At 45.0% G+C, this 24,545-nt stretch overlaps 1 protein-coding gene across 4 annotated transcripts in view; it reads left to right on the top strand.

Moving 5' to 3' along the window:
- The window catches only part of MCM9 (minichromosome maintenance 9 homologous recombination repair factor), a 106,822-nt gene that overhangs the window by 45,928 nt on the left and 36,349 nt on the right, over positions 1-24,545 (top strand). For all 4 annotated transcript variants that reach the window (XM_066606269.1, XM_066606290.1, XM_066606279.1 and 1 more), the window contains exons 9-12: positions 2,642-2,816; positions 6,368-6,570; positions 10,171-10,374; positions 12,889-12,971. In XM_066606269.1, coding sequence (XP_066462366.1) covers positions 2,642-2,816; positions 6,368-6,570; positions 10,171-10,374; positions 12,889-12,971 — 665 coding nt within the window. The remainder of the gene's footprint in view (positions 1-2,641; positions 2,817-6,367; positions 6,571-10,170; positions 10,375-12,888; positions 12,972-24,545) is intronic.

Raw genomic sequence — 24,545 nt, 5'->3', positions numbered from 1 at the left:
TTCCTTCATATAAAATGACATCAGGAAGTGAGAGAATTAGATTCCATACGTAAAATTTGGACGCTAATTCTTTTGCGCTTAGAATTGAATAATCGAGTTGGGACCCATTAACTTTTCCTATTTATGACATAATCAATGCCCGTGCAAAATTACATCAGGAAGTGAGAGAATTAGATTCTCTATGTAAAATTTGGACGCTAGTTCTTTTGCGCTTAGAATTGAATAATTGAGTTGGGACCCATTAGCTTTTCCTATTTATGACATAATCAATGTCCGTGCCAAATTTCAAGTTTCTATTACACCAAGAAGTGAGAGAATTAGATTCCGTACGTAAAATTTGGACGCTAATTCTTTTGCGCTATAATTGAATAATCGAGTTTGGAGCCATTAACTCTTCCTATTTATGACATAATCAATGCTTGTGCCAAATTTCATGTTTCTACGACATCGGGAAGTGAGAGAATTAGATTCTGTATGTAAAGTTTGGACGCTAGTTCTTTTGCGCTAGATTTGAATAATCGAATTGGGATCCATTAACTTTTCCTATTTATGACATAATCTATGCTCGCGCCAAATTTCATGTTTCTACGACATCGGGAAGTTGGAGAATTAGTGGCGAGTCAGTCAGTGAGGGCTTTCGTCTATATATATATATATATATATATATATATATATATATATATATATATATATATATATATATATATATATATATATATATATATATATGACTTGGAAGCACTAGTAATGGAAATGAATGCGAGTATTCATTAATTTAATTATCATTGCTAAATTAAGCCTGCACTACAATTGATTTAACATACAATGATGTCATGTGTGAATTATGTTATGCGATTTGCACATCGCACGATAACGTCGCATGTAGGACTCTTTCTGCGTTAAATGAAATGTCACTATTAATGGTGGCGTTACTTTTAACATGGTCCCCTATGTATAATGCTGTGCAACATTGGTCTGCTTTATACTTTGGGAACATTATCAGGCTTAATCTTTGCACTTATTGAAAGACCCTTCAACATGAAAGGATGATCCTGGTTACAAACGTAGAATTGAAAAACTTGAGAAAGCGGCATCAAACTCATTCAATTTGTTTAAGGCTGGCTGTCCACGGGCGAGTTGTCATTGCCAGATCTGCAGCGATAAATTGCCCGCAGACCTCGCGTGACACACTTTCCATAGGCTAACTATGGAAAGTGTAGCCCGACGTCCACGAGTGGAGAATCATAGCGATTCTCTGCTAGCAAGATTCAAATCACGGCATGCTGCGACTTTCCACAATGAGCCTATCAGATCGGCTCACTGCCGAGAGCTGTCAGTGCTCCCCCCTGCGTCCCTTCAGTGGAATATCGCTAGTAATATTCCACCTCGGCCATGGACAGGGGACCTTACAGATTGTTGCTGGAGACCGTAAAAAAGACCGAACTGCTACTAAATCCTCTCTTAGGGTGTGTTCACACGAGCGCGTTTTGGTGCGTACGTAGGTGCTTACATATGTGCGCACCTAGGTACGAGCAAAAACACGCGTGAACACAGATGTGTGCTTGTTGTCAATAGAGCCGCGGCTGCTGCCGGCTGCTCCATTGAAAACAATGGTCTGCCAAACCCCTGAAGAAACATTTTGCTCACACTCACGGATACAAATTGCATATTCCATGAGCAGAGGAAAAGTTGCAGCATGCTTTATTTTGCTGCAGAAGGCTTCCATTGAAGTCCATTCAGGCCGTCCAACTCACAGCCCATATGCAATTAACATTGCGTGTACTGTATATAGTGATATGGAGCATGTTGGTATAATGTGGGTATCTCCTGTATATAATTATATATGTAAGGCTGGTATAAGTTATATATCCCCTGTATATAGTGATATGGAGCATGCTGGTGTAACCTGGAGATCTTCTCTATATAATTATATATGTTCTGCTGGTATAAGCTAGACATCTCCTGTATATAGTGATATGGAGCATGTTGGTATAATGTGGGTATCTCCTGTATATAATTATATATGTAAGGCTGGTATAAGTTATATATCCCCTGTATATAGTGATATGGAGCATGCTGGTATAACCTGGATTTCTCCTGTATATAATTATATATGTACAGCTGGTATGACTTATATGAAGATTACATGCAGTACATACCTTGTACCGCATGGTCCGCTGACTCGGCTCTACTATTCACTGTCAGCCACTTCTGGCTGGACCAATCACATAGTCGGCAGTGCACTGACAGACTGCAGTTGTGACCAATCACAACTGCAGTCTCTCAGTGGAAGGGAGGAGCGTGCCCGGGGGTGTCTGCAAACTGTAATTGACTGCCGGCTCCCTCGGTAACTGTCCTCCCCTCTCTGAGCGCCACCCACAGCTGTCCCACGGGTCGTGGCAGCGAAACGGCATATGGCAGAGGAACTACGGGCTCCCTGTTTGCTAAGGGGCTGGGTTGCAATTACGACCCTTAGCGGTACGCCCGTGTGCTGCATAAAAAATACCGCGTTTTCACATACGCTTGTGTGAGAGTGGCCTAAGGGGTTGAGCCTTTGCTTTTTTTTCTTACAAACTCCAGTTTTGACAACATTTTGCAGCTACGTTTCACAGAGGTAAATATTTTTTTCCATCTGTTTTAGGATTGACTGTAACTGCAGTGAGGGATTCGGGTGAGTGGAACCTAGAAGCTGGCGCGCTGGTCCTGGCCGATGGAGGTCTATGCTGCATCGATGAATTTAACAGTATTAAAGAGCACGATAGGACCAGTATCCACGAGGCCATGGAGCAACAGACAATCAGTGTGGCCAAAGCAGGGTAAAATGCACTAAATACATGAATAGAAAGCTATTGGTGGAACTTACTACGTATGCTCTGTATGCATTAATTTTTCCCTTTTTACCTCAAAGGTAGCTATTTTATTTATTTATTTATTTATTAATTTTGCTCCATCAAGGTGTTCTGAGAACAAAGGCTTTTTTACATTTTGTCAATGTACTTTTTAAAAAAAAATAAAAAATAAAATAATATAAATTTTTTTTTTTTGCAGGGGGGGGGGGTGATGTTTTTCTCTTTTTTATGCTGGCCGTTTAAAGAAGCGATAGGGTGAATAAACCTCAAGCTCAAGTATGGGGCTACATTCACACGAGTGCGAGATGCACAAAACTCATGCAAATATGAGTGATATACATGAGCGATGTTTTCTCTCACAACGATGCTGCGGGGTAAAAAAAAAATCTCTGCATGTTCTATTTTTTTTGCATCCTTCAGAACGCATCGCCCATTGTTTTCAGTGGGACAGTCAAACGCCTCGCATGCCGTGTGATGTGCATTTGAGTGCAGTATGATGTTTCCAATTGAAATCACTGTAAAACACTTGCTAATCCTCCGACATGCGTGAAACAACCCCCGGAGGGTCGCAATTGCAGAGAAGTGATGCAAGGTGTTTTCGCATGAAAAACTCCTAATATCCACGGATAAAATGCACATTGACAAGCATGATATGTAGTATTGCATTATCCTATTAGTCCCTATGGGGACTAATGAAAGAAAGAAAAAAACATAAAGATAAAATAAAAGCTTTCTTTTTAAATTATTATAAAAATAAAAATTTTAAAAGTTAAAACTTTTAACTCAATCTGAAAAAAAGACGCAATGGCAGAATGTGTTGTGACACTCAGACTCCAAGAAAAAAAATTGAACAAAAAGTTATCAAAAAGTCACATGTTATTCCAAATGGTGCCATTACAATCTGCAGATCACCCCTCAAAAACGAGCCATCACTCAGCCTAAGAGCTTATTCACACAGGCGTATTTTTCCTCAGTATTTTCTGAGCCAAAACCAGGAGCGGGTCCAAAATATGGAGGTAATGCAAAACTATCCATTATACGTTCTCTTTTCATATTCCACTCCTGGTTTTGGCTCACAAAATACTGAGGAAAAATACGCCCGTGTGAATAAGCCCTTATCAATAAAAAAAAAAAAGTAAAATGTCATAGGGATGAAAAGATTGCGACAGAAAGCAATTTTTAGATTCAAAAAAGTATATATTTTAAGTATTACTGTATAGATAACGCCGTATAAATGTGGTATTGCGGTACTTGTACTGACCCACAGAATAAAGTCAACCTGTCATTTTACTGTAACGTGAATGCAGCAAAAATAAACTCCCTCCTCCTCCCACCACCCACAGATGGTAGATTTCTGTTTTTTCCCCTCTTTGCCCACTTATTTAAAGGGGTTGTCCCGCGCCGAAACTGGTTTTTTTTTAATTCAATAGGCCCCCCGTTCGGCGCGAGACAAACCCAAGGGATGGGTTAAAAAAAAACAAACGTTTAGTACTTACCCGAATCCCCGCGCTGCGGCGACTTTTTCCTTACCTTACTAAGATGGCCGCCGGGATCTCCACCCACAATGCACCGCGGGTCTTCTCCCATGGTGCACCGTGGGCTCTGTGCGGTCCATTGCCGATTCCAGCCTCCTGATTGGCTGGAATCGGCACACGTGACAGGGCGGAGCTACGAGGACCAGCTCTCCAGCACGAGCGGCCCCATTCACCAGGGAGAAGACCGGACTGCGCAAGAGCGTCTAATCGGGCGAGTAGACGCTGAAAATTAGACGGCACCATGGAGACGAGGACGCCAGCAACGGAACAGGTAAGTGAATAACTTCTGTATGGCTCATATTTAATGCACGATGTACATTACAAAGTGCATTAATATGGCCATACAGAAGTGCTTACCCCCACTTGCTTTCGCGGGACAACACCTTTAAGTCTTCCAATACCTTATATGGTACGTCAAATGGTACTATTGAAAAATACAACTTGGCCCACAAAAAAACAAGCCCTCATGTAGATATGTCACCCGATAAATGAAGTTAGGACTTTTTCAAAGTGGGAATAGCAGAACTACAGAATGTGACCTGGACATACGAGTATCAATGATCCTTGGGGATGAAGGGGTTAAAGCTAATTTTATAGTAACACAAGTCACTATGTACAGGTTGAAAGAAAAAAAAAGCTCTATCGCTAGATCTGCCATTTCACCATTGTCACAGCTCACCGCCCTCCTCCCCCTGCACACTGACTTCTGCACTGGTCACAAAGCATGTGAGTCCCCTCCCATTATTTCTATGGTCCATGAGGTTGCTCTAGAGACATAGTGTCACACTGTTATTATTTCTAGTGGCCGAGTGAAAACTGCAAGGTATTAGGATTTTTTTTTTTTCAATATAGATGGTCACCTGGAAAATTAAAAATAAAAACAAGCGGAGTTCAATCACAGCTTCATTCAAATTTGTAATCCCTGTTCTAGTCATCTGTTGGGGGTCTCAGATTGGAAGCCCCCATCAGTCACACATTTATCACCTATCCTGTGTGTAGATCATACGTGTCTTTTCTGGATAAATACCTTTTATTTAGTATTGCAGTGTACCAGGATTAAGATTAGAATATTAGGGTTCATTTTTGTCCCTTCCATGTATAACTTCTCAGATGACTTTTTAGAAGAAGGGCATGTACACACTTGTGCCCACACCCCTGCTTAGTTGCTGCTGTTCGGCTCAATCCTAACGGCCAAGCAATGAAAATACCGGAACTGTTGGATCTGGCATATGACAGACCTCAACAACACGGACAGATCCCACTCCTGTTTGGTGCAGCATGTCTGCCTCTGGGCAGATGTGAAGATGTCCTACATTGCCATGTGTGTATATGAGGAATAACACGATTTCTGAATATTCTAAGACTTGTATCCTGCAGTTATCACCATTCTTAGCTCTGAAGGCTTTATCTGTAATTCTCAGTTCTCTCAGACCTGGTGGGAGGAGTCTTCTTTCATGCTATCTACTATCGGTATACACTGTGCACAGAAAACTGCAGATTCTGTTCCTTGCCTGTAACACACAGACAAATAACATCTGCAGCGGGGACACTGAAGAGGTACTGAACAGTGGAGAGGTAAATAAATATGACTCGCCATTATGTCTAACACAGTCTGTGTGCTCATTCTCTTTCCTCCTCCCCCTCTGCTCTCAGACTTCTATAGGCAGCATTGCCCTTCTCCATCTTATCTCTGTTACTAGAGACGGGCATCACTTGACAACAGGCAGTGGTCAGCAAACTAGAAGGAAGGGAGATCTCTAGTGGCCAGTAATTTAGATAGATTTTTCAGCATAAAAACATTATTTTGGGTAAATAAAGCGATTTGTACTGTTTCTAGTTATCACATTGGCTGTTATATAAGCACACATTGTTGAAAGGTTATCAGCCTTATAAGTGTTTACTAGCACAACAATATAAAACAACCTGAAGCCATAATTTGTAAATATTAAGTGGGGTGACTTTCTGTTGCTGTTTTCTCTTTAGATTGGTATGCAAACTGAACACCAGAACCACCATACTGGCTGCTACAAACCCAAAAGGAGCGTATGACCCAGAAGAATCTATTTCGGTGAATGTGGCACTTGCTAGTCCTCTGCTCAGCAGATTTGATCTGGTTCTGGTATTACTGGATACCAAAAATGAAGACTGGGACAGGATCATCTCCTCATTTATATTAGAAAACAAAGGTAGATTACTCATGTACTTATGCTAAAGGGGATTCTCACATTTTTATTTTAAAGTGCGCCTAACTTTTTAGAATAAGTTGCCGTATGTATACATGAGGAATAACATGATTTCTGGCCATTATATGAGTTATAGCCTGCATTTTCCCCTCTGCACATCTGATTCTCATTCCTCACGTAAGGATCCTGGCTTCTGTGCTGTGTTTTATATACGGGGGCACAGAGGACTTCAGACTCTTGTCTGCTAACTTTTATCACAGTCAGGCTGAGTGTCTACGGGCAGGACGGAATATCGCGATTTTCTGCTGCCTGTCCACAGGCGCTTTTGCATTGTGTTCCCCGCGGTGATAATCCGGCCATGGGGAACACAGTGCACACTTTCCATAGCTTTGCTGTGGAAAGCGCAGCCCCCCTGTCCACGAGTGGAGAACCATAGTGATTCTCCGCTTGCGGGCAGCAAATCTGTCAGATAGGCTCACCGCGGAGATCCGTCTGCTGGCTCCTGCTCCCGGGCAGCGGCTCCCGCGGTGAAGATCGGCCCCAGGATTTCACAATGCCCGTGGACAGGCAGCCTGAACGATAGGTTCATGGTGGAGAATTGTGGCGTGCCGCGATTTTTAGACGCGAGTGCTCGTGTACATTGGGCTGCGCTTTCCATAGTTATCCTATGGAAAGTGTGTAATGCATGCTTTGCGTGCGATTTATCACCGCATATCACGCTATGACAAATCGCCCGTGGACAGCCAGCCGGACTCTTCTGGATGATGCAACTGTCTGAAGATGCACTAGATTTATCAAGCTTTGCACCACCTATTAGCTTAAGCCAGTTTTCAACGAAGCCCTGCCCCTTTCAGACATTGTAAAAGTGCTGCAAAGTGTGTAAGACTGCTTTCTGCTGTGTTTGCAATAGTAGTTTTTACAGCATTCGCGGTGCAATAAAAATGACATATGAACACATGTAGTACGATAATGGTGATACCAAATATATATAAATTGCTTCCCATCTATTTATTGTGAGACCCATAACTTTTTTATGTTTTTGTCAGCCGGGCTAGGTGTGGACTTACTTTTTGTGGGGTGAGCTGTAGTTTTTATTACTACCATTTTGGGAGCATGCATCTTTTTGATCCCTTTTTAGTCAATTTTTTTGAGAGCCACGACTACAGGAATAATTTTTCTTTATGGCCTTTTAATAGTTCAGACCCAGGAATACCAAATATATGGAGTTTTTAATTTTTTTTCTTTTAGGGGAAATAGAGGTTGTTTTGACCTTTTTAATAGTTTTTTAAATCATCTTGCTTTCGAAAAAACGATTTACTTCAGTATTCTGCACATTGCCTTCAGTAGGCTCTAAGTTGCCAGGCTTGCTCATCGGCACCCTTGATCACATTGTCACCCCCCTCCAACTTGGACTGCGACATCTAAAGAGATAACTGCCGCGATCAGAGCTATTGCAGTTGCGGCAATTGCTGGTGGCTGTCAGAAACAGCTGATAGCCACCAGGTTTGAAGTGGGCTCTGCTGCCAAGACCGCTCCATACACCTTTCATGACAAAAATGACGTATATTTACATTATGTGGTCACAAAGGGATTAAGGAAAGCAAGAGGTCTATCACTAACTTACAGTGGGAATAGAATCAAACTTTTCCAAGACTTCTCCTCTGCTGCCCACAAAAATAGGAATAAATTAGTTACAATAAAGTAAAGCAGATGTTTTGCTGAGCTGCTCAGTACTAACCCTACTACAGGATGGTGCAAAGGTATGGAGACTCCAGAATAAATGGAAAGTGGTGGTTGTGTATGCCATCTGTGAGGGGTGGTGTCTAACACAGCGGCCATTTTGAAAGCTGCCATCTTAGAACCAATATTTTTAAATGGGAAGGAGAGCATGTGACATATGCATCTGATAGAGAATTTGATGATGAATCCAAATCTGTGTCTGCCGATGTTATTAACAATTTCTCTGTGACGTGGAATACGATGACTATCTACTACAGGATATGCTTAATGTGTTTCCTGTTTCGAATCATCAAGGCTATGCTCGTCTCCCATTCATGATGCACTGAGAGCAATACCTCAGCAGAAATGCTTGCACAGTTGGCCAGGATCCGCTGTTACATGTGTGACACAAGTCCAAGGAGGTGATATCCAGGGAGCATGGGGGCCTCTCTACCAGGTCACAATGCCCAATCCTTTTTCTCATAAACTGCTGAACCGCAATCTAGAGTGCACTACGTCAATAATGTGTGGGGACGACATCCTGCTGGAAGGACACTGAGAATGTGCCAACTTCGTTGCACAGTGACAGAAACACCTTATCACGTATCAGTTGGAGATACTTGGCGGCAGCAGCAAAAGTTACCGTTGATGAAGAATGGGCCCACTATCTTCATACTCGCAAACTGCAGCAGCCATCTTGGAGGCATGTGCCCAGTGAAGGGTTTGTGTCGGAGCAGTGGCGAAGGTTTTGCTCGTTCACCTCCCCGTTCCTGTAGAAGTTTTCTTCATCGCTGATGTCACCCGATGGTGGTTTAACTTACCCCGCTCTCTTGTGACAGACGCTGGGTGCTACCATGTGGGCTCTTGGAAAAGGACACCAGGAGGGCCATTGTTGTTGCTTCATCTGTGGCTGTTTTGTTACGTTCACTTTTTGGTGAATCCAACACAGACCTGTTTGGTGAAGTATGACAAGACATTTGCCAACTGTGACATGGCCAGTGGGTGGTCTGATAGGGTGCTGACCATTGAAATCCACTGTAACGACTTGGGTACTGTGCTCCCGGGAGATCAGTACAATCTCTGTTGTCCTTGTTGCATGTAATATCTGTGAGGAAATTGATGATTACTGTGGTAGGAGTAGAGGTTTGTCACAAATTGGGTTTTTCATCAAATTTACTATTAGATACATATGTCACATGCCCTTCTTCCCATTTGAAAATATTGACTTGGTTCCAAGATGGTGGGTTTCAAAATGGCTGCTGTGTTGGACACCTCCCTTCACAGATCCCTTTAGCAGCATTCCACATACAGGATGGCGTCCCCAACTACAGTTTTTAATTTATTTAGGTGTCTCCATGCCTTTGCACCACCCTGTACTACCACTACTTGTCCATGGAGATGCATGGCTGTGTGACTGAAACACCTGCACTTAGTAATTGGGGGTCCACATACTTTTAGCCATATAGTGTATGTGAATAGATTAGAAAGATAGTGGCCAGGCTGAAGTATAAGGTCATTAATGGCCTATTTACACGTAACTAAGCAAAAATACTGCAGTGTAAATACAAAAAAAAGTGTTCCATGTTCATTCGCAAGTCGTTAGCGCTGGCTTTCAATCAGCAATAAAACTATTATGGCCCGTGTAAAAGGGCCATAAGATGGTCAAAACACGTGTTTGCTGTACAAATATGATTTTACTCATGTCGTTTTCTGATCACATACAGTATTTTTCGTAGGGAAACGCAGAAAGTGCATCCTGTTACTGTTTTTACATTAATTTTATGTTGAATATTAATATTTGATTTTTTTTCCTTCTTTTAAACCCCCTTTCCTGCAGATTTTAGGGTCTTGTTTATTTTGTCTATTTATCCATTTCCCCGTTAGGAATTTCTCGTAAATCTGACAAGCTGTGGAGTATGGAAAAGATGAAAACGTATTTTTGCCTCATAAAGAGCCTACAGCCAAAGATGTCTGAAGGCGCTAACCTGATTTTGGTGCGTTACTACCAACTCCAAAGACAAAGTGATAGCCGGAATGCAGCACGTACCACTATCCGTCTTCTAGAAAGCCTGATACGCCTTGCAGAAGGCAAGTATAGCAAAACATACGTAGTATTCTGCGTTTACTGCGCTATGCCTGAAAAAGCATTATTGACGAAGATTGAATGAGTAGATCTACTGCTTTGTTTCCCTCCATGCTCATACAGCCTGGATTCTACATGTACACATGTAGCACTGCTTAACCTGGCTGTGATACTATTCTGAGACAAGTTATAGCATCTTAAGCCATTGAAAATGTATTGGTAGCACAGCGGAATCCATTGAAAATTAATTGAAAAGGCAAGTAGCTGTTGGACAGAAAGTTATCAAAGTGTCAGTGGTCAAGTTAAACTTTGCTACATCTGTACATCGAGGTCTGTTCACAGCCTAATCCAGATAGTCTCTCTGCATTGGGGATTATTACTGCTGAGTCGTTACATCTGTATTATAGACCAGAGCTGCATTCAGTGTGGTGTTGGGTGCTGTTACAAAAGGGGTATCATCGTCATGCTTGTTCTCTTCTAGTCCAGTGGGTACAGCGAGTTACATTTTCCACTTCAAATTTCGTGTCTGGTATAAAGATTATTAAATAATCAGACAGTGCTTTTATACATTGTCAGCAATGTACGTGGTACAGAAAATACACTTCCAGCATTGTTAGGGATTCCAGACTTTTCTAAGGGTCCTTACAAAAACTCCAATATATTGACAACGTTTCAGAATTGTACCAAGTCCATCCGATCTTTTATTCTTTTTTGGAGAAGTTTATAATTTCTTACAATCCTGGAAGGAAGGCAGTGCTCCCTAGTAGTAGTTTCTCCTGGTGAATACCATATATGTTGTATAGGGTGATTAAAAAGAATAGCGCAGAAGTCAATCTGCTATACGAATTGACATACAACAGCCAGAATTACATGAAAAGATAGAAGAGCTTTTCAAGTTTTTAAATGCACCTTACAGGTGTTCAATGTGGGCCCTCTGGTGACATGGCAGACATCAAGTCTGTAGTCCATTCCTGCCCAGACGCATTCCCTCATATCCTCTGTTATTGACTCCATTGCAGTGGAGATTTGGTGTTAGGTCATCTAGGTTCTAGGAATTGGTGCATTAAAGCTTGAAGAGTTCTTCCATCTTTTATCGTGTCATTCTGACTGCTATATGTGAATTCATGTATAGATAAATCAGCTTTGCTTTGCACCAGTGTTTTTGAATAACCCTCTACTTAAATAGGTCTTCAGTTTCCACATTGAACAGCACCAGGCGCATCCACTCTGTGCCAAAAACCCCGTCAGTAGCTCCAGGACATATGTACGTGCTGGGTGTGCATGGTTTGTATGGATCGGAAGTTGAGCCTGCCCCATACACTGCTAGTTTAAGATGTCTTTGAGAGCTGACACCTGGTCTCAAGAACCGCATCTTCTGTTTCAACACTAATCAGTACCAAACACATCCACTCTGCCCCAAACAGAAGAAACCCAAAAATGGGGGGGGAAAGTCTGCGCCCTTAAGGGTTTAAGGTCGTGCTTACTTAAGGCTGCATGTCCACGGGCGATGCGGTATCCGGCGGCAGATCTCTGCCGCTGGAGCCGCCTCCTGGGAGTAGGAGCCGGCATACGGACCTCCCCTGGTTATCCTATCTGACAGATAGGCTGACCGTGGAGGATTGCAGAGAATCGCGGCAAATCGCAGCATGTTGTGGTTTGCCGGCTGCGAACAGAGAATCGCAATGATTCTCCGCTTCTGGACATTGTGGAAGCACTCTCCATATGGAGAGCTTTCACTGCGTTCCACGCGGCCGGATTATCGCTGCAGGGAACGCAATGCAAACTTGCCTGTGGACAGGCAGCCTAACAGAGTCCTTATAGTTGAGTACAGTACCTACTGTTTTTTCACCACTTAAGGCCGCCTGCAGACGAGCGGAAATCCCGCCGCGGGATTTCCGCCGCTGAAAGTCTGCATAGGAGTGCATTACAATACGAAATCTCGCGCGGCAAACAAACCGCGGCATGTTCTAATTTTCTGCGGGGCACGCACTCACCTGGCCGCCGGCTACGGTCTGCGCATGCGCCGGCTGCGCGGCAGCCGACACATCAAAGAGTTGGGGCCGCCAGGCGCGGGTGAGTACGCGCTCGTCCCTGCAGGCTCTGGGGTCGGATCGCGCGGCGAGATTTCTCGCTGCCGGATCCGACCTGCTTGTCTGCAGGCGGCCTAACCAGTGTATAGATGTAGCAAAGTTTGACTTGACACTTAACATGTTAAAGAAATTGTGGTTCGGAACTTTTTTGGCCTTTTCAATAGCTTTTCAACGGCTTCTGCTGTATTTTGATAACTTGTAGCAGGAAGTTATCAGTGTTGGGTTAAACACTGCTACATCTGTATATAGAGTTTTCATCCTTTGGTAGCACTTGTGTGATTTTTTTTTTTTTTTTTTTTTTTTTTTTTTTTCTATGTAGTTGATTAAATCAGCTAGGCATGCTGGGAGATTCCACTCCAGAATCCTGAATGCAGTTTTGGATTAGTGTGTATCTTCTGAATAACTTTTTTTTTTTTCTTTTAAATGAAGCCCATGCTCGATTAATGTACCGGGATACGGTCACTGTTGAAGATGCTGTCACGGTTGTATCTGTAATGGAGTCATCTATGCAGGTATGAATATCTGTTTAGTACAATGCATGACACTTAAATATTTAACCCCTTGCTTACTTGAGGCAATACACCTACTATGAACATAGTGACCGAGATGCTGGGATTAACCAGACCCAGTCCAGTCCTGATTGGGACAAATATCTTATCAGGACTGTTTTTCCTTTTATCTGGAGCTACTATGGCACTGGAGGTTGTTTGTTTGACCATGTACCAAGGACAGAAGATAAACACCACATATAACAGGTTAGGCCTCACTCAGATGGCCATATTGCAAATGGCGCATGAGAATCTTGGGCACAACTTGCATCAGATTGCATATAGATAACCATTTGTGCTGTTCAATCTCCACAGTCAGTGCACATTGCATGTGCTATTCTCATCTAAGAATACGGACAAGAATAGGACATGCAGCAATTCTTGCCTCTTTTTTACATAGAGCATCTGTCAATGTGAAAACTCACTTATGTGAATAGGCTCTAATTGGTCTGTGTGCTGTTCATGAAATAGACTAATAATATGACCGTCTGTTTAAACATACAATTCAAGTGGTTGTCCGGGTTAAGGAGACCCCTGTCACCAGTTCCCCCATACCCTAAAATAAAAATCAGTGATTACTCAACTCTTCCCGCTCCCCTGTTTATCCCACACCACCAGCTCCATTCTCTGTTGTCTGTTATACAGACAGCTGTAATATTGCGTAAACCTGCTGTAGCAGCCAATGACAGCCTTCATTCCCGATCGCTGAGCACTGTCATCAGTTGCTGCCGCTTTTTTTGTAGACTGGTTTAGCATCAAAAGTGATGTCACAGCAGAGACCAGAGCTGGCAGAGGCTGACGAAGAGGGGAGCAAAAAGCGGTGATTAACCACCGATGACAGGGGTATCCTTAACTCGGACAACCCCTTTAGCAAAAGGATGATTAGTAGAGATGAGCGAGCATACTCGTCCGAGCTTGATGCTCGTTCGAGTATTAGGGTGCTCGAGATGCTCGTTACTCGAGACGAGCACCACGCGGTACTCGTCTCGATTAAACGAGCACTGACCATTGAATTCAATGGAGCCGGCAATACAGCCAGCTCCATTGAAAGCCATGGCCTGCCGGCGAGCGCGGGATGAATTGTCGGGAAGGGCTTAAATATATAAGCCCTTCCCTGCAATTCATCCAGAAATATGTAAAAAAAAAATATATATATATACTCACCTTGTCCCGGCAGAACGATGTTAGCCCATTGAATTCAATGGAACCGGCAATACAGCCGGCTCCATTAAAAGCAATGGGCTGCCGGCGATCGCGGGATGAATTGTCGGGAAGGGGTTAAATATATAAGCCCTTCCCTGCAATTCATCCAGAAATGTGTAAAAAAAAAAAAAAAAATATATATATATATATATACATATACACACTACCGTTCAAAAGTTTGGGGTCACATTGAAATGTCCTTATTTTTGAAGGAAAAGCACTGTACTTTTCAATGAAGATAACTTTAAACTAGTCCTAACTTTAAACAAATGCACTCTATACATTGCTAATGTGGTAAATGACTATTCTAGCTGCAAATGCCTGGTTTTTTGTGCAATATCTACAAAGGTGTATAGAGGCCCATTTCCAGCAACTATCACTCCAGTGTTCTAATGGTACAATGTGTTTGCTCATTGGCTCAGAAGGCTAATTGATGATTAGAAAACCCTTGTGCAATCATGTTCACACATCTGAAAACAGTCTAGCTCGTTACAGAAGCTACAAAACTGACCTTCCTGTGAGCAGATTGAGTTTCTGGAGCATCACATTTGTGGGGTTAATTAAACGCTCAAAATGGCCAGAAAAAGAGAACTTTCATCTGAAACTCGACAGTCTATTCTTGTTCTTAGAAATGAAGGCTATTCCATGCGAGAAATTGCTAAGAAATTGAAGATTTCCTACAACGGTGTGTACTACTCCCTTCAGAGGATAGCACAAACAGGCTCTAACCAGAGTAGAAAAAGAAGTGGGAGGCCGCGTTGCACAACTAAGCAAGAAGATAAGCACATTAGAGTCTCTAGTTTGAGAAACAGACGCCTCACAGGTACCCAACTGGCATCTTCATTAAATAGTACCCGCAAAACACCAGTGTCAACATCTACAGTGAAGAGGCGGCTGCTGGATTTTGGGCTTCAGGGCAGATTGGCAAAGAAAAAGCCATATCTGAGACTGGCCAATAAAAGAAAAAGATTAAGATGGGCAAAAGAACACAGACATTGGACAGAGGAAGACTGGAAAAAAGTGTTGTGGACGGATGAATCCAAGTTTGAGGTGTTTGGATCACAAAGAAGAACGTTTGTGAGACGCAGAACAAATGAAAAGATGCTGGAAGAATGCCTGACGCCATCTGTTAAGCATGGTGGAGGTAATGTGATGGTCTGGAGTTGCTTTAGTGCTGGTAAGGTGGGAGATTTGTACAGGGTAAAAGGGATTCTGAATAAGGAAGGCTATCACTCCATTTTGCAACGCCATGCCATACCCAGTGGACAGCGCTTGATTGGAACCAATTTCATCCTACAACAGGACAATGACCCTAAACACACCTCCAAATTGTGCAAGAACTATTTACAGCAGAAGCAGGCAGCTGGTATTCTATCGGTAATGGAGTGGCCAGCGCAGTCACCAGATCTGAACCCCATTGAGCTGTTGTGGGAGCAGCTTGACCGTATGGTACGCCAGAAGTGCCCATCCAACCAATCCAACTTGTGGGAGATGCTTCTAGAAGCGTGGGGTGCAATTTCTCAAGCTTACCTCAACAAATTAACAGCTAGAATGTCAAAGGTGTGCAATGCTGTAATTGCTGCAAAAGGAGGATTCTTTGACGAAAGCAAAGTTTGATGTAAAAACAATGTTATTTCAAATACAAATCATTATTTCTAACCTTGTCAATGTCTTGACTCTATTTTCTATTCATTTCACAACGCATGGTGGTGAATAAGTGACTTTTCATGGAAAACACAAAATTGTTTGGGTGACCCCAAACTTTTGAACGGTAGTTTGTGTGTGTGTGTATGTGTATATGTATATGTATATGTGTGTGTGTGTGTGTGTGTGTGTGTGTGTGTGTGTGTATATATATATGTGTGTATATATATATATGTGTGTGTGTGTATATATATATATATGTGTGTGTGTATATATATATATATATATATATATATATATATGTATGTATATATATATATATATATGTATGTATATATATATATATAATATATATGTATGTATGTATATGTGTATATATATATATATATATATATATATATATATATATATATATATATATACACACTCACCTGGTCCCGGCAGACGGAGTTCAGCGCGGCCAGCGGCAGTCCTCCTGAACTGCTCTGAACAGCTGTGAGTAGTATTCAGCAGCCGGGGATTTAAAATCCCCGCCTGCTGAATGAGCTGCCTCTAATTGGTCACAGCCTGACCAATCAGAGGCAGATTCCACTCACACACCCATTCATGAATTTATGAATGGGTGTGTGACTGCTGCCTCTGATTGGCTCAGCGGGACCAATCAGATGAGAGGCAGCAGTCACACTCCCATTCATAAATTCATGAATGGGGGTGTGAGTGGAATCTGCCTCTGATTGGTCAGGCTGTGACCAATAAGAGGCAGCTCATTCAGTAGGCGGGGATTTTAAATCCCCGGCTGCTGAATACTACTCACAGCTGTTCAGAGCAGTTCAGGAGGACTGCCGCTGGCCGCGCTGAACTCCGTCTGCTGGGACCAGGTGAGTGTATATATATTTTTTATTTTTACACATTTCTGGATGAATTGCAGGGAAGGGCTTATATATTTAACCCCTTCCCGACAATTCATCCCGCGATCGCCGGCAGCCCATTGCTTTCAATGGAGCCAGCTGTATTGCCGGCTCCATTGAATTCAATGGGCTAACATCGTTCTTCTCTGCCACAGCTGTTACAGCTGTGGCAGAGGAGAACGATCTTTATGCTGACAGTGGGGGGGTCTCACTCTTTCCACTATTGTGGCTTAATAGTCGGACCTGGGAACTTGAGATGCAGCCCAACATGTAGCCCCTCGCCTGCCCTATCCGTTTCTGTGTCGTTCCCATCACTTTCTTGAATTTCCCAGGTTTTCACAAATGAAAACCTTAGCGAGCATCGGCGATATACAAAAATGCTCGAGTCGCCCATTGACTTCAATGGGGTTCGTTACTCGAAATGAACTCTCGAGCATCACTGAAAGTTCGACTCGAGTAACGAGCACCCGAGCATTTTGGTGCTCGCTCATCTCTAATGATTAGGATACTCTACAAGATCCGCCATGTGAAAGAATGTAGCCAATTTGCTAGGAAAAAAATGTATTGGGTGTGGAATTAGAGCTGCCTCGTACAAAACATTCTGAGACTTTGAATGCAGCAATGCAAAAGTGGAAAAAGCTAAACGTATGTAATTTTGGTATTTTAATCACACCAACCTGCAGAAAAAAATCATGACACTTATGCTGTATGATTAAGGGTTCAGTCAGACAGCGTTTTTTGCTGCACATGTTTTTTGCGTTTGCGATCCGCATCTATTAGAACTAATACTTTTCAATGGCAGCGGTCACATGTCTGATTTTTTTTTTTTTTTTACCTGCGCACAAAAATTTGCACTGGTAAAAGTAGGACAACCGATATAAAAACACAAGTAACTGCGGCATTCAGGATTTTTTGCATGTGCAGCCCTTTGGATGCTGTCACATGCAGGAGTTTCACCTTGTGGTCAATGGGGCCGGCGGCAGCAGCAGGGGCTCCATTGACATACAGAGAACATCGCGATCCTCTGCCACAGCTGTGACAGCTGTGGCTGAGGATTTCCTCATCTCCGCGTGGAGTCTCCTCATCACCGAGCACTGTGCCAGCACTCTCACAGTGTTCAGTGACAAGGAAACTCCCTGCGCAGATAAAAAAAGCTCTGCCACAGCTGTGGCAGAGGACTGCAATGCTATCCCATTGAATTCAGTGGAGCTGGCGCTACAACCGACTCCATTGACAGCAGTGAGATGCTGGCAGTCACAGCAGTGATTTTCAGGGGAGGGCTTTAAATAAATATAAGCCCTTCCCTGAAAATTATCCCTAGAATGTGTAAAAAATAAAAAAAATATATATACTCACCTCTCCACAGCGTCTTCCCCCTGAACTGCTCTGAATCTCTTTCAGCAGGCGGGAATTTAAAATCCCCCACCTGCTGAAAGGGCTCTATCTGATTGACTAAGAGCTCAGCCAATCACAGGCAGCGCTTAGCTATTCAATCAATGACAGCTAAGCGCTGCCTGTGATTGGTCACAGTGCTCAGCCAATCACAGGCAGTGCTCGGCCATTCATTGAATGCATCGGCAGCTGAGGAGAGGTGAGTATATACTTTTTTTTTTTTTACTTTTTACACCTTCTAGAGATAATTTTCAGGGAAGGGCTTATATTTATTTAAAGCCCTCCCCTGAAAATCACTGCTGTGACTGCCAGCATCTCACTGCTTTCAATGGAGTCTCCATTAAATTCAATGGGATAGCATTGTGGTCCTCTTCCACAGCTGTGGCTGAGGACTTCCTCCTCTTCGCAGGGAGTCTCTTTATCACTGAACAGTGTGACAGTGCTGTCACAGTGTTCAGTGATGAGGGGTCTCCCCTCGGAGATGAGGAAATCCTCGGCCACAGTTGTGGCAGAGGATCACGATCTTCACTGTATGTCAATCGGGCCGCCGCAGCTGCCGCCGGCTCCGTTAACCACAAGGTAAAACCCCCTAGATGTGACAGCATCCAGGTGTTTCACATCCAATGAATCCCCTGCTGCAGCTCTCACAGCCACAGCAGGGGATGGTTGACACCACACTTTATGTGCGAATTTTGAACGCAGCCAAGTGCGTTTTTTTCGACATGACGCCTGCTGCGGTAACACGCAAATTTCGGTGCACATGCGTTTTGTGCAAAAACATATATGCATCAAAAAAACACGAGTCTGACTGAGCCCTAATGCTGTAAGAAAATAAAAGAAAATACTATGGCAGAATTGATGGAGTTTTTTTCTCCCTGCCCTCCCCCAAAAATTTATAAAGCTTTTCAATTCATTACAAAAAATTGTACCAATAAAAAACTACAGTTTGCCACACAAAAAACAAGCCCTCATACGGCCATGCCGATGGGAGAAATAGTTATGGCTTTTGAAAAGTGGAGATGAAAATCCCCCAAAAATCGATACATCCTTAAGGCTAAAGTAGGCTATTTCCTTTAAAGGGTTAAGGGACTTTTATAGGATCTCCAGAAAGTTCATTTGTCTGATCATCAGGCCTTGTAAAAAGACAAACAGTCAACAAACGAGCAAACGTTCAGTTATCAGCTAATTTCATTGCTTGCTGGTCCGCTGCACATCTTCCTGCGTTCCCCTAATGGGATGAACAATTGATCTTGTTGATCTGTTTTTGTCTACCAAGGCTAATTTTTCCATGCTAAAGGGCCCTTTGTCAAAAGTGGACAAAGCCTGCTTTCATTCTCTGGTTCTTGTCCTACAGAATGTATTGAGATGATGGCACCCGAACCAGAGATTAATGCCCACAGATGCCCTCCAAAAAAGCTACCAACCAACATTGTGCAAAATACGTCAATAACTTGCACAACATGAAAAAACAACACAAGACCGTCACTGTTATCAATAATAACCTTCTATACAGAGCCAAATAACAATGTAAATGTATACAATACTAACGCGCGAGACAAATGTATCAGTGGATGCAAATGTATAACTACAAAAATAATCAATTACTGATTATTACGTCATTTTGGTATGTAAATATAAAGTACCTCATAATTAATGTTGCATACAAATTACTGTATACCTATAGAAATGGTAATAAAACTAAAACAAAAAATGGCTCCATAAATAAAATACTTTTTTTAAAAACTGTATTTTTATTGAGCAAAAAGAATTGAATGTACTCAAACATTAGAAAAAATAAAAAAAACATAATGAAGTAACTTATGAAACAATGATACATCATCGCAATGAACATGATGAGATAGTAACTAGAGATGAGCGAGCACCAAAATGCTCGGGTGCTCGTTACTCGGAACGAACTTTTCGCGATGCTCGAGGGTTCGTTTCGAATAACGAACCCCATTGAAGTCAATGGGCGACCCGAGCATTTTTGTATTTCGCCGATGCTCGCTAAGGTTTTCATGTGTGAAAATCTGGGCAATTCAAGAAAGTGATGGGAACGACACAGCAACGGATAGGGCAGGCGAGGGGCTACGTGTTGGGCTGCATCTCAAGTTCACAGGTCCCACTATTAAGCCACAATACCGGCAAGAGTGGGCCCCCCCCCCCTCCCAACAACTTTTACTTCTGAAAAGCCCTCATTAGCATCGCATACCTTAGCTAAGCACCACACTACCTACAACAAAGCACAATCACTGCCTGGATGACACTCCGCTGCCACTTCTCCTGGGTTACATGCTGCCCAACCCCCCGCACGACGCAGTGTCCACAGCACACAACAAACTGTCCCTGCGCAGCCTTCAGCTGCCCTCATGCCACACCACCCTCATGTCTATTTAGAAGTGCGTCTGCCATGACGAGGAACCGCAGGCACACACTGCAGAGGGTTGGCACGGCTAAGCAGCGACCCTCTTTAAAAGGGGCGGGGCGATAGCCCACAATGCTGTACAGAAGCAATGAGAAATAGAATCCTGTGCCACCGCCATCAGGAGCTGCACACGTGGGCATAGCAATGGGGAACCTATGTGCCACACACTATTCATTCTATCAAGGTGTCTCTGCATGCCCCAGTCAGACCGGGCTTTTTAATTCATAGACACAGGCAGGTACAACTCCCTATTGTGAAGTCCCTGTCGACCGACAGCATGGGTGGCTCCCTGGAACCCACCGGCGATACACAAAAATATCCCATTGCATTGCCCAACACAGCTGAGTTAGTAATGTCGTGCTTAATGCAGGTGGGCTTCGGCCCACACTGCATGCCCCAGTCTGACTGGGGTTCTTTACAAGTGGACACATGTAGGTTAAACTCCGTGTGCACCTACAGCATGGGTGGCTCCCTGGAACCCACCGGCGGTACACAAAAATATCCCATTGCATTGCCCAACACAGCGGATGTAACGTCAGCTGTAATGCAGGTGGGCTAAAAATTCATTTGATTACACTGTAGGCGAGGGCCCACAAAAATTGCTGAATCAACAGTACTAATGTACATCAAAAAAATTGGCCATGGCCAACCAAGAGGGCAGGTGAAACCCATTAATCGCTTTGGTTAATGTGGCTTAAGTGGTAACTAGGCCTGGAGGCAGCCCAGTTTAACGAAAAATTGGTTCAAGTTAAAGTTTCAACGCTTTTAAGAGCATTGAAACATATAAAAATTGTTTAGAAAAATTATGAGTGAGCCTTGTGGCCCTAAGAAAAATTGCCCGTTCAGCGTGATTACGTGAGGTTTCAGGAGGAGGAGCAGGAGGAGGAGGAGGAATATTAGACACAGATTGATGAAGCAGAAATGTCCCCGTTTTGGATGGTGAGAGAGAACGTAGCTTCCATCCGCGGGTGCAGCCTACGTATTGCTTACGTATCGCTGCTGTCCGCTGGTGGAGAAGAGAAGTCTGGGGAAATCCAGGCTTTGTTCATCTTGATGAGTGTTAGCCTGTCGGCACTGTCGATTGACAGGCGGGTACGCTTATCTGTGATGATTCCCCCAGCCGCACTAAACACCCTCTCCGACAAGACGCTAGCCGCAGGACAAGCAAGCACCTTCAGGGCATACAGCGCTAGTTCAGGCTACGTATCCAGCTTCGACACCCAGTAGTTGTAGGGGGCAGAGGCGTCACCGAGGATGGTCGTGCGATCGGCTACGTACTCCCTCACCATCCTTTTACAGTGCTCCCGCCGACTCAGCCTTGACTGGGGAGCGGTGACACAGTCTTGCTGGGGAGCCATAAAGCTGGCCAGGCCCTTAAAGACTGTTGCACTGCCTGGGCTTTACTACCTGGCCCTCGGAACTGCGCCTTCTGCCACTACCGCTGTCGGATGGGAATTTTACCATCAGCTTGTCCACCAGGGTCCTGTGGTATAGCAACACTCTCGAACCCCTTTCCTCTTCGGGAATGAGAGTGGGAAGGTTCTCCTTATAGCGTGGGTCGAGCAGTGTGTACACCCAGTAATCCGTAGTGGCCAGAATGCGTTGAATGCGAGGGTCACGAGAAAGGCATCCTAACATGAAGTCAGCCATGTGTGCCAGGGTACCTGTACGCAACACATGGCTGTCCGCACTAGGAAGATCACTTTCAGGATCCTCCTCCTCCTCCTCCTCAGGCCATACACGCTGAAATGATGACAGGCAAGCAGCATGGGTACCGTCAGCAGTGGGCCAAGCTGTCTCTTCCCCCTCCTCCTCATGCTCCTCCTCCTCCTCCTCCTCCTGAACGCGCTGAGATATAGACAGGAGGGTGCTCTGACTATCCAGCGACATACTGTCTTCCCCCGGCTCGGTTTCCGAGCGCAAAGCGGCTGCCTTTATGGTTTGCAGGGAAGTTCTCAAGAAGCATAGCAGAGGAATGGTGACGCTAATGATTGCAGCATCGCCGCTCACCACCTGGGTAGACTGCTCAAAGTTTCGAAGGACGTGGCAGATGTCTGCCAACCAGGCCCACTCTTGTGAAAAGAATTGAGGAGGCTGACTCCCACTGCGCCGCCCATGTTGGAGTTGGTATTCCACTATAGCTCTACGCTGCTCATAGAGCCTAGCCAACATGTGGAGCGTAGAGTTCCACCGTGTGGGCACGTCGCACAGCAGTCGGTGCACTGGCAGATTAAACCGATGTTGCAGGGTGCGCAGGGTGGCAGCGTCCGTGTGGGACTTGCGGAAATGTGCGCAGAGCCGGCGCAGCTTTCCGAGCAGGTCTGACAAGCGTGGGTAGCTTTTCAGAAAGCGCTGAACCACCAAATTAAAGACGTGGGCCAGGCATGGCACGTGCGTGAGGCTGCCGAGCTGCAGAGCCGCCACCAGGTTACGGCCGTTGTCACACACGACCATGCCCGGTTGGAGGCTCAGCGGCGCAAGCCAGTGGTCGGTCTGCTCTGTCAGACCCTGCAGCAGTTCGTGGGCCGTGTGCCTCCTATCTCCTAAGCTGAGTAGTTTCAGCACGGCCTGCTGACGCTTGCCCACCGCTGTGCTGCCACGCCGCGTGACACCGACTGCTGGCGACGTCCTGCTGCTGCTGACACATCTAGATTGCAAGACAGAGGTTGAGGAGGAGGGTGCTTTAGTGGAAGAAGCATACACCGCCGAACATACCACCACCGAGCTGGGGCCCGCAATTCTGGGGGTGGGTAGGACGTGAGCGGTCCCAGGCTCTGACTCTGTCCCAGCCTCCACTAAATTCACCCAATGTGCCGTCAGGGAGATGTAGTGGCCCTGCCCGCCTGTGCTTGTCCACGTGTCCGTAGTTAAGTGGACCTTGCCACTAACCGCATTGGTGAGGGCGCGTACAATGTTGCGGGAGATGTGGTCGTGCAGGTCTGGGACGGCACATCGGGAAAAGTAGTGGCGACTGGGAACTGAGTAGCGCGGGGCCGCCGCCGCCATCATAGCTTTGAAGGACTCCGTTTCCACAACCCTATACGGCAGCATCTCAAGGCTGATAAATTTGGCTATGTGGACGGTTAACGATTGAGCGTGCGGGTGCGTGGCGGCGTACTTGCGCTTCCGCTCAAAGACTTGCGCTAGCGACGGCTGGACGGTGCGGTGCGAGACATTGCTGGATTGGGCCGAGGACAGCGGAGGTGAGGCTGTGGGTGCAGGCCATGAGACGGTCGTGCCTGTGTCCTGAGAGGGGGGTTGTATCTCAGTGGCAGGTTGGGGCACAGGGGGAGAGGCAGCGGTGCAAACCGGAGGCGGTGAACGGCCTTCGTCCCACCTTGTGGGGTGCTTGGCCATCATATGTCTGCGCATGCTGGTGGTGGTCAGGCTGTTGGTGGTGGCTCCCCGGCTGATCTTGGCGCGACAAAGGTTGCACACCACTGTTCGTCGGTCGTCAGGCGTCTCTGTGAAAAACTGCCAGACCTTAGAGCACCTCGGCCTCTGCAGGGTGGCATGGCGCGAGGGGGCGCTTTGGGAAACACTTGGTGGATTATTCGGTCTGGCCCTGCCTCTACCCCTGGCCACCGCACTGCCTCTTGCAACCTGCCCTGCTGCTGCCCGTGCCTCCCCCTCTGAAGACCTGTCCTGTGTAGGCGTTGCACACCAGGTGGGGTCAGTCACCTCATCGTCCTGCTGCTCTTCCTCCGAATCCTCTGTGCGCTGCTCTCTCGGACTTACTGCCCTTACTACTACCTCACTGCAAGACAACTGTGTCTCATCGTCATCGTCCTCCTCACCCACTGAAAGGTCTTGAGACAGTTGCCGGAAGTCCCCAGCCTCATCCCCCGGACCCCGGGAACTTTCCAATGGTTGGGCATCAGTGACGATAAACTCCTCTGGTGGTAGAGGAACCACTGCTGCCCAATCTGAGCAGGGGCCCGAGAAACGTTCCTGGGAGTGTTCCCG

The sequence above is a fragment of the Eleutherodactylus coqui genome, chromosome 1, assembly GCF_035609145.1.
Source record: "Eleutherodactylus coqui strain aEleCoq1 chromosome 1, aEleCoq1.hap1, whole genome shotgun sequence".
Classification (NCBI taxonomy): domain Eukaryota; kingdom Metazoa; phylum Chordata; class Amphibia; order Anura; family Eleutherodactylidae; genus Eleutherodactylus; species Eleutherodactylus coqui.
The sequence above is the reverse complement of the archived record's forward strand: the minus strand, read 5'-3'. Positions and strand labels throughout refer to the sequence as shown.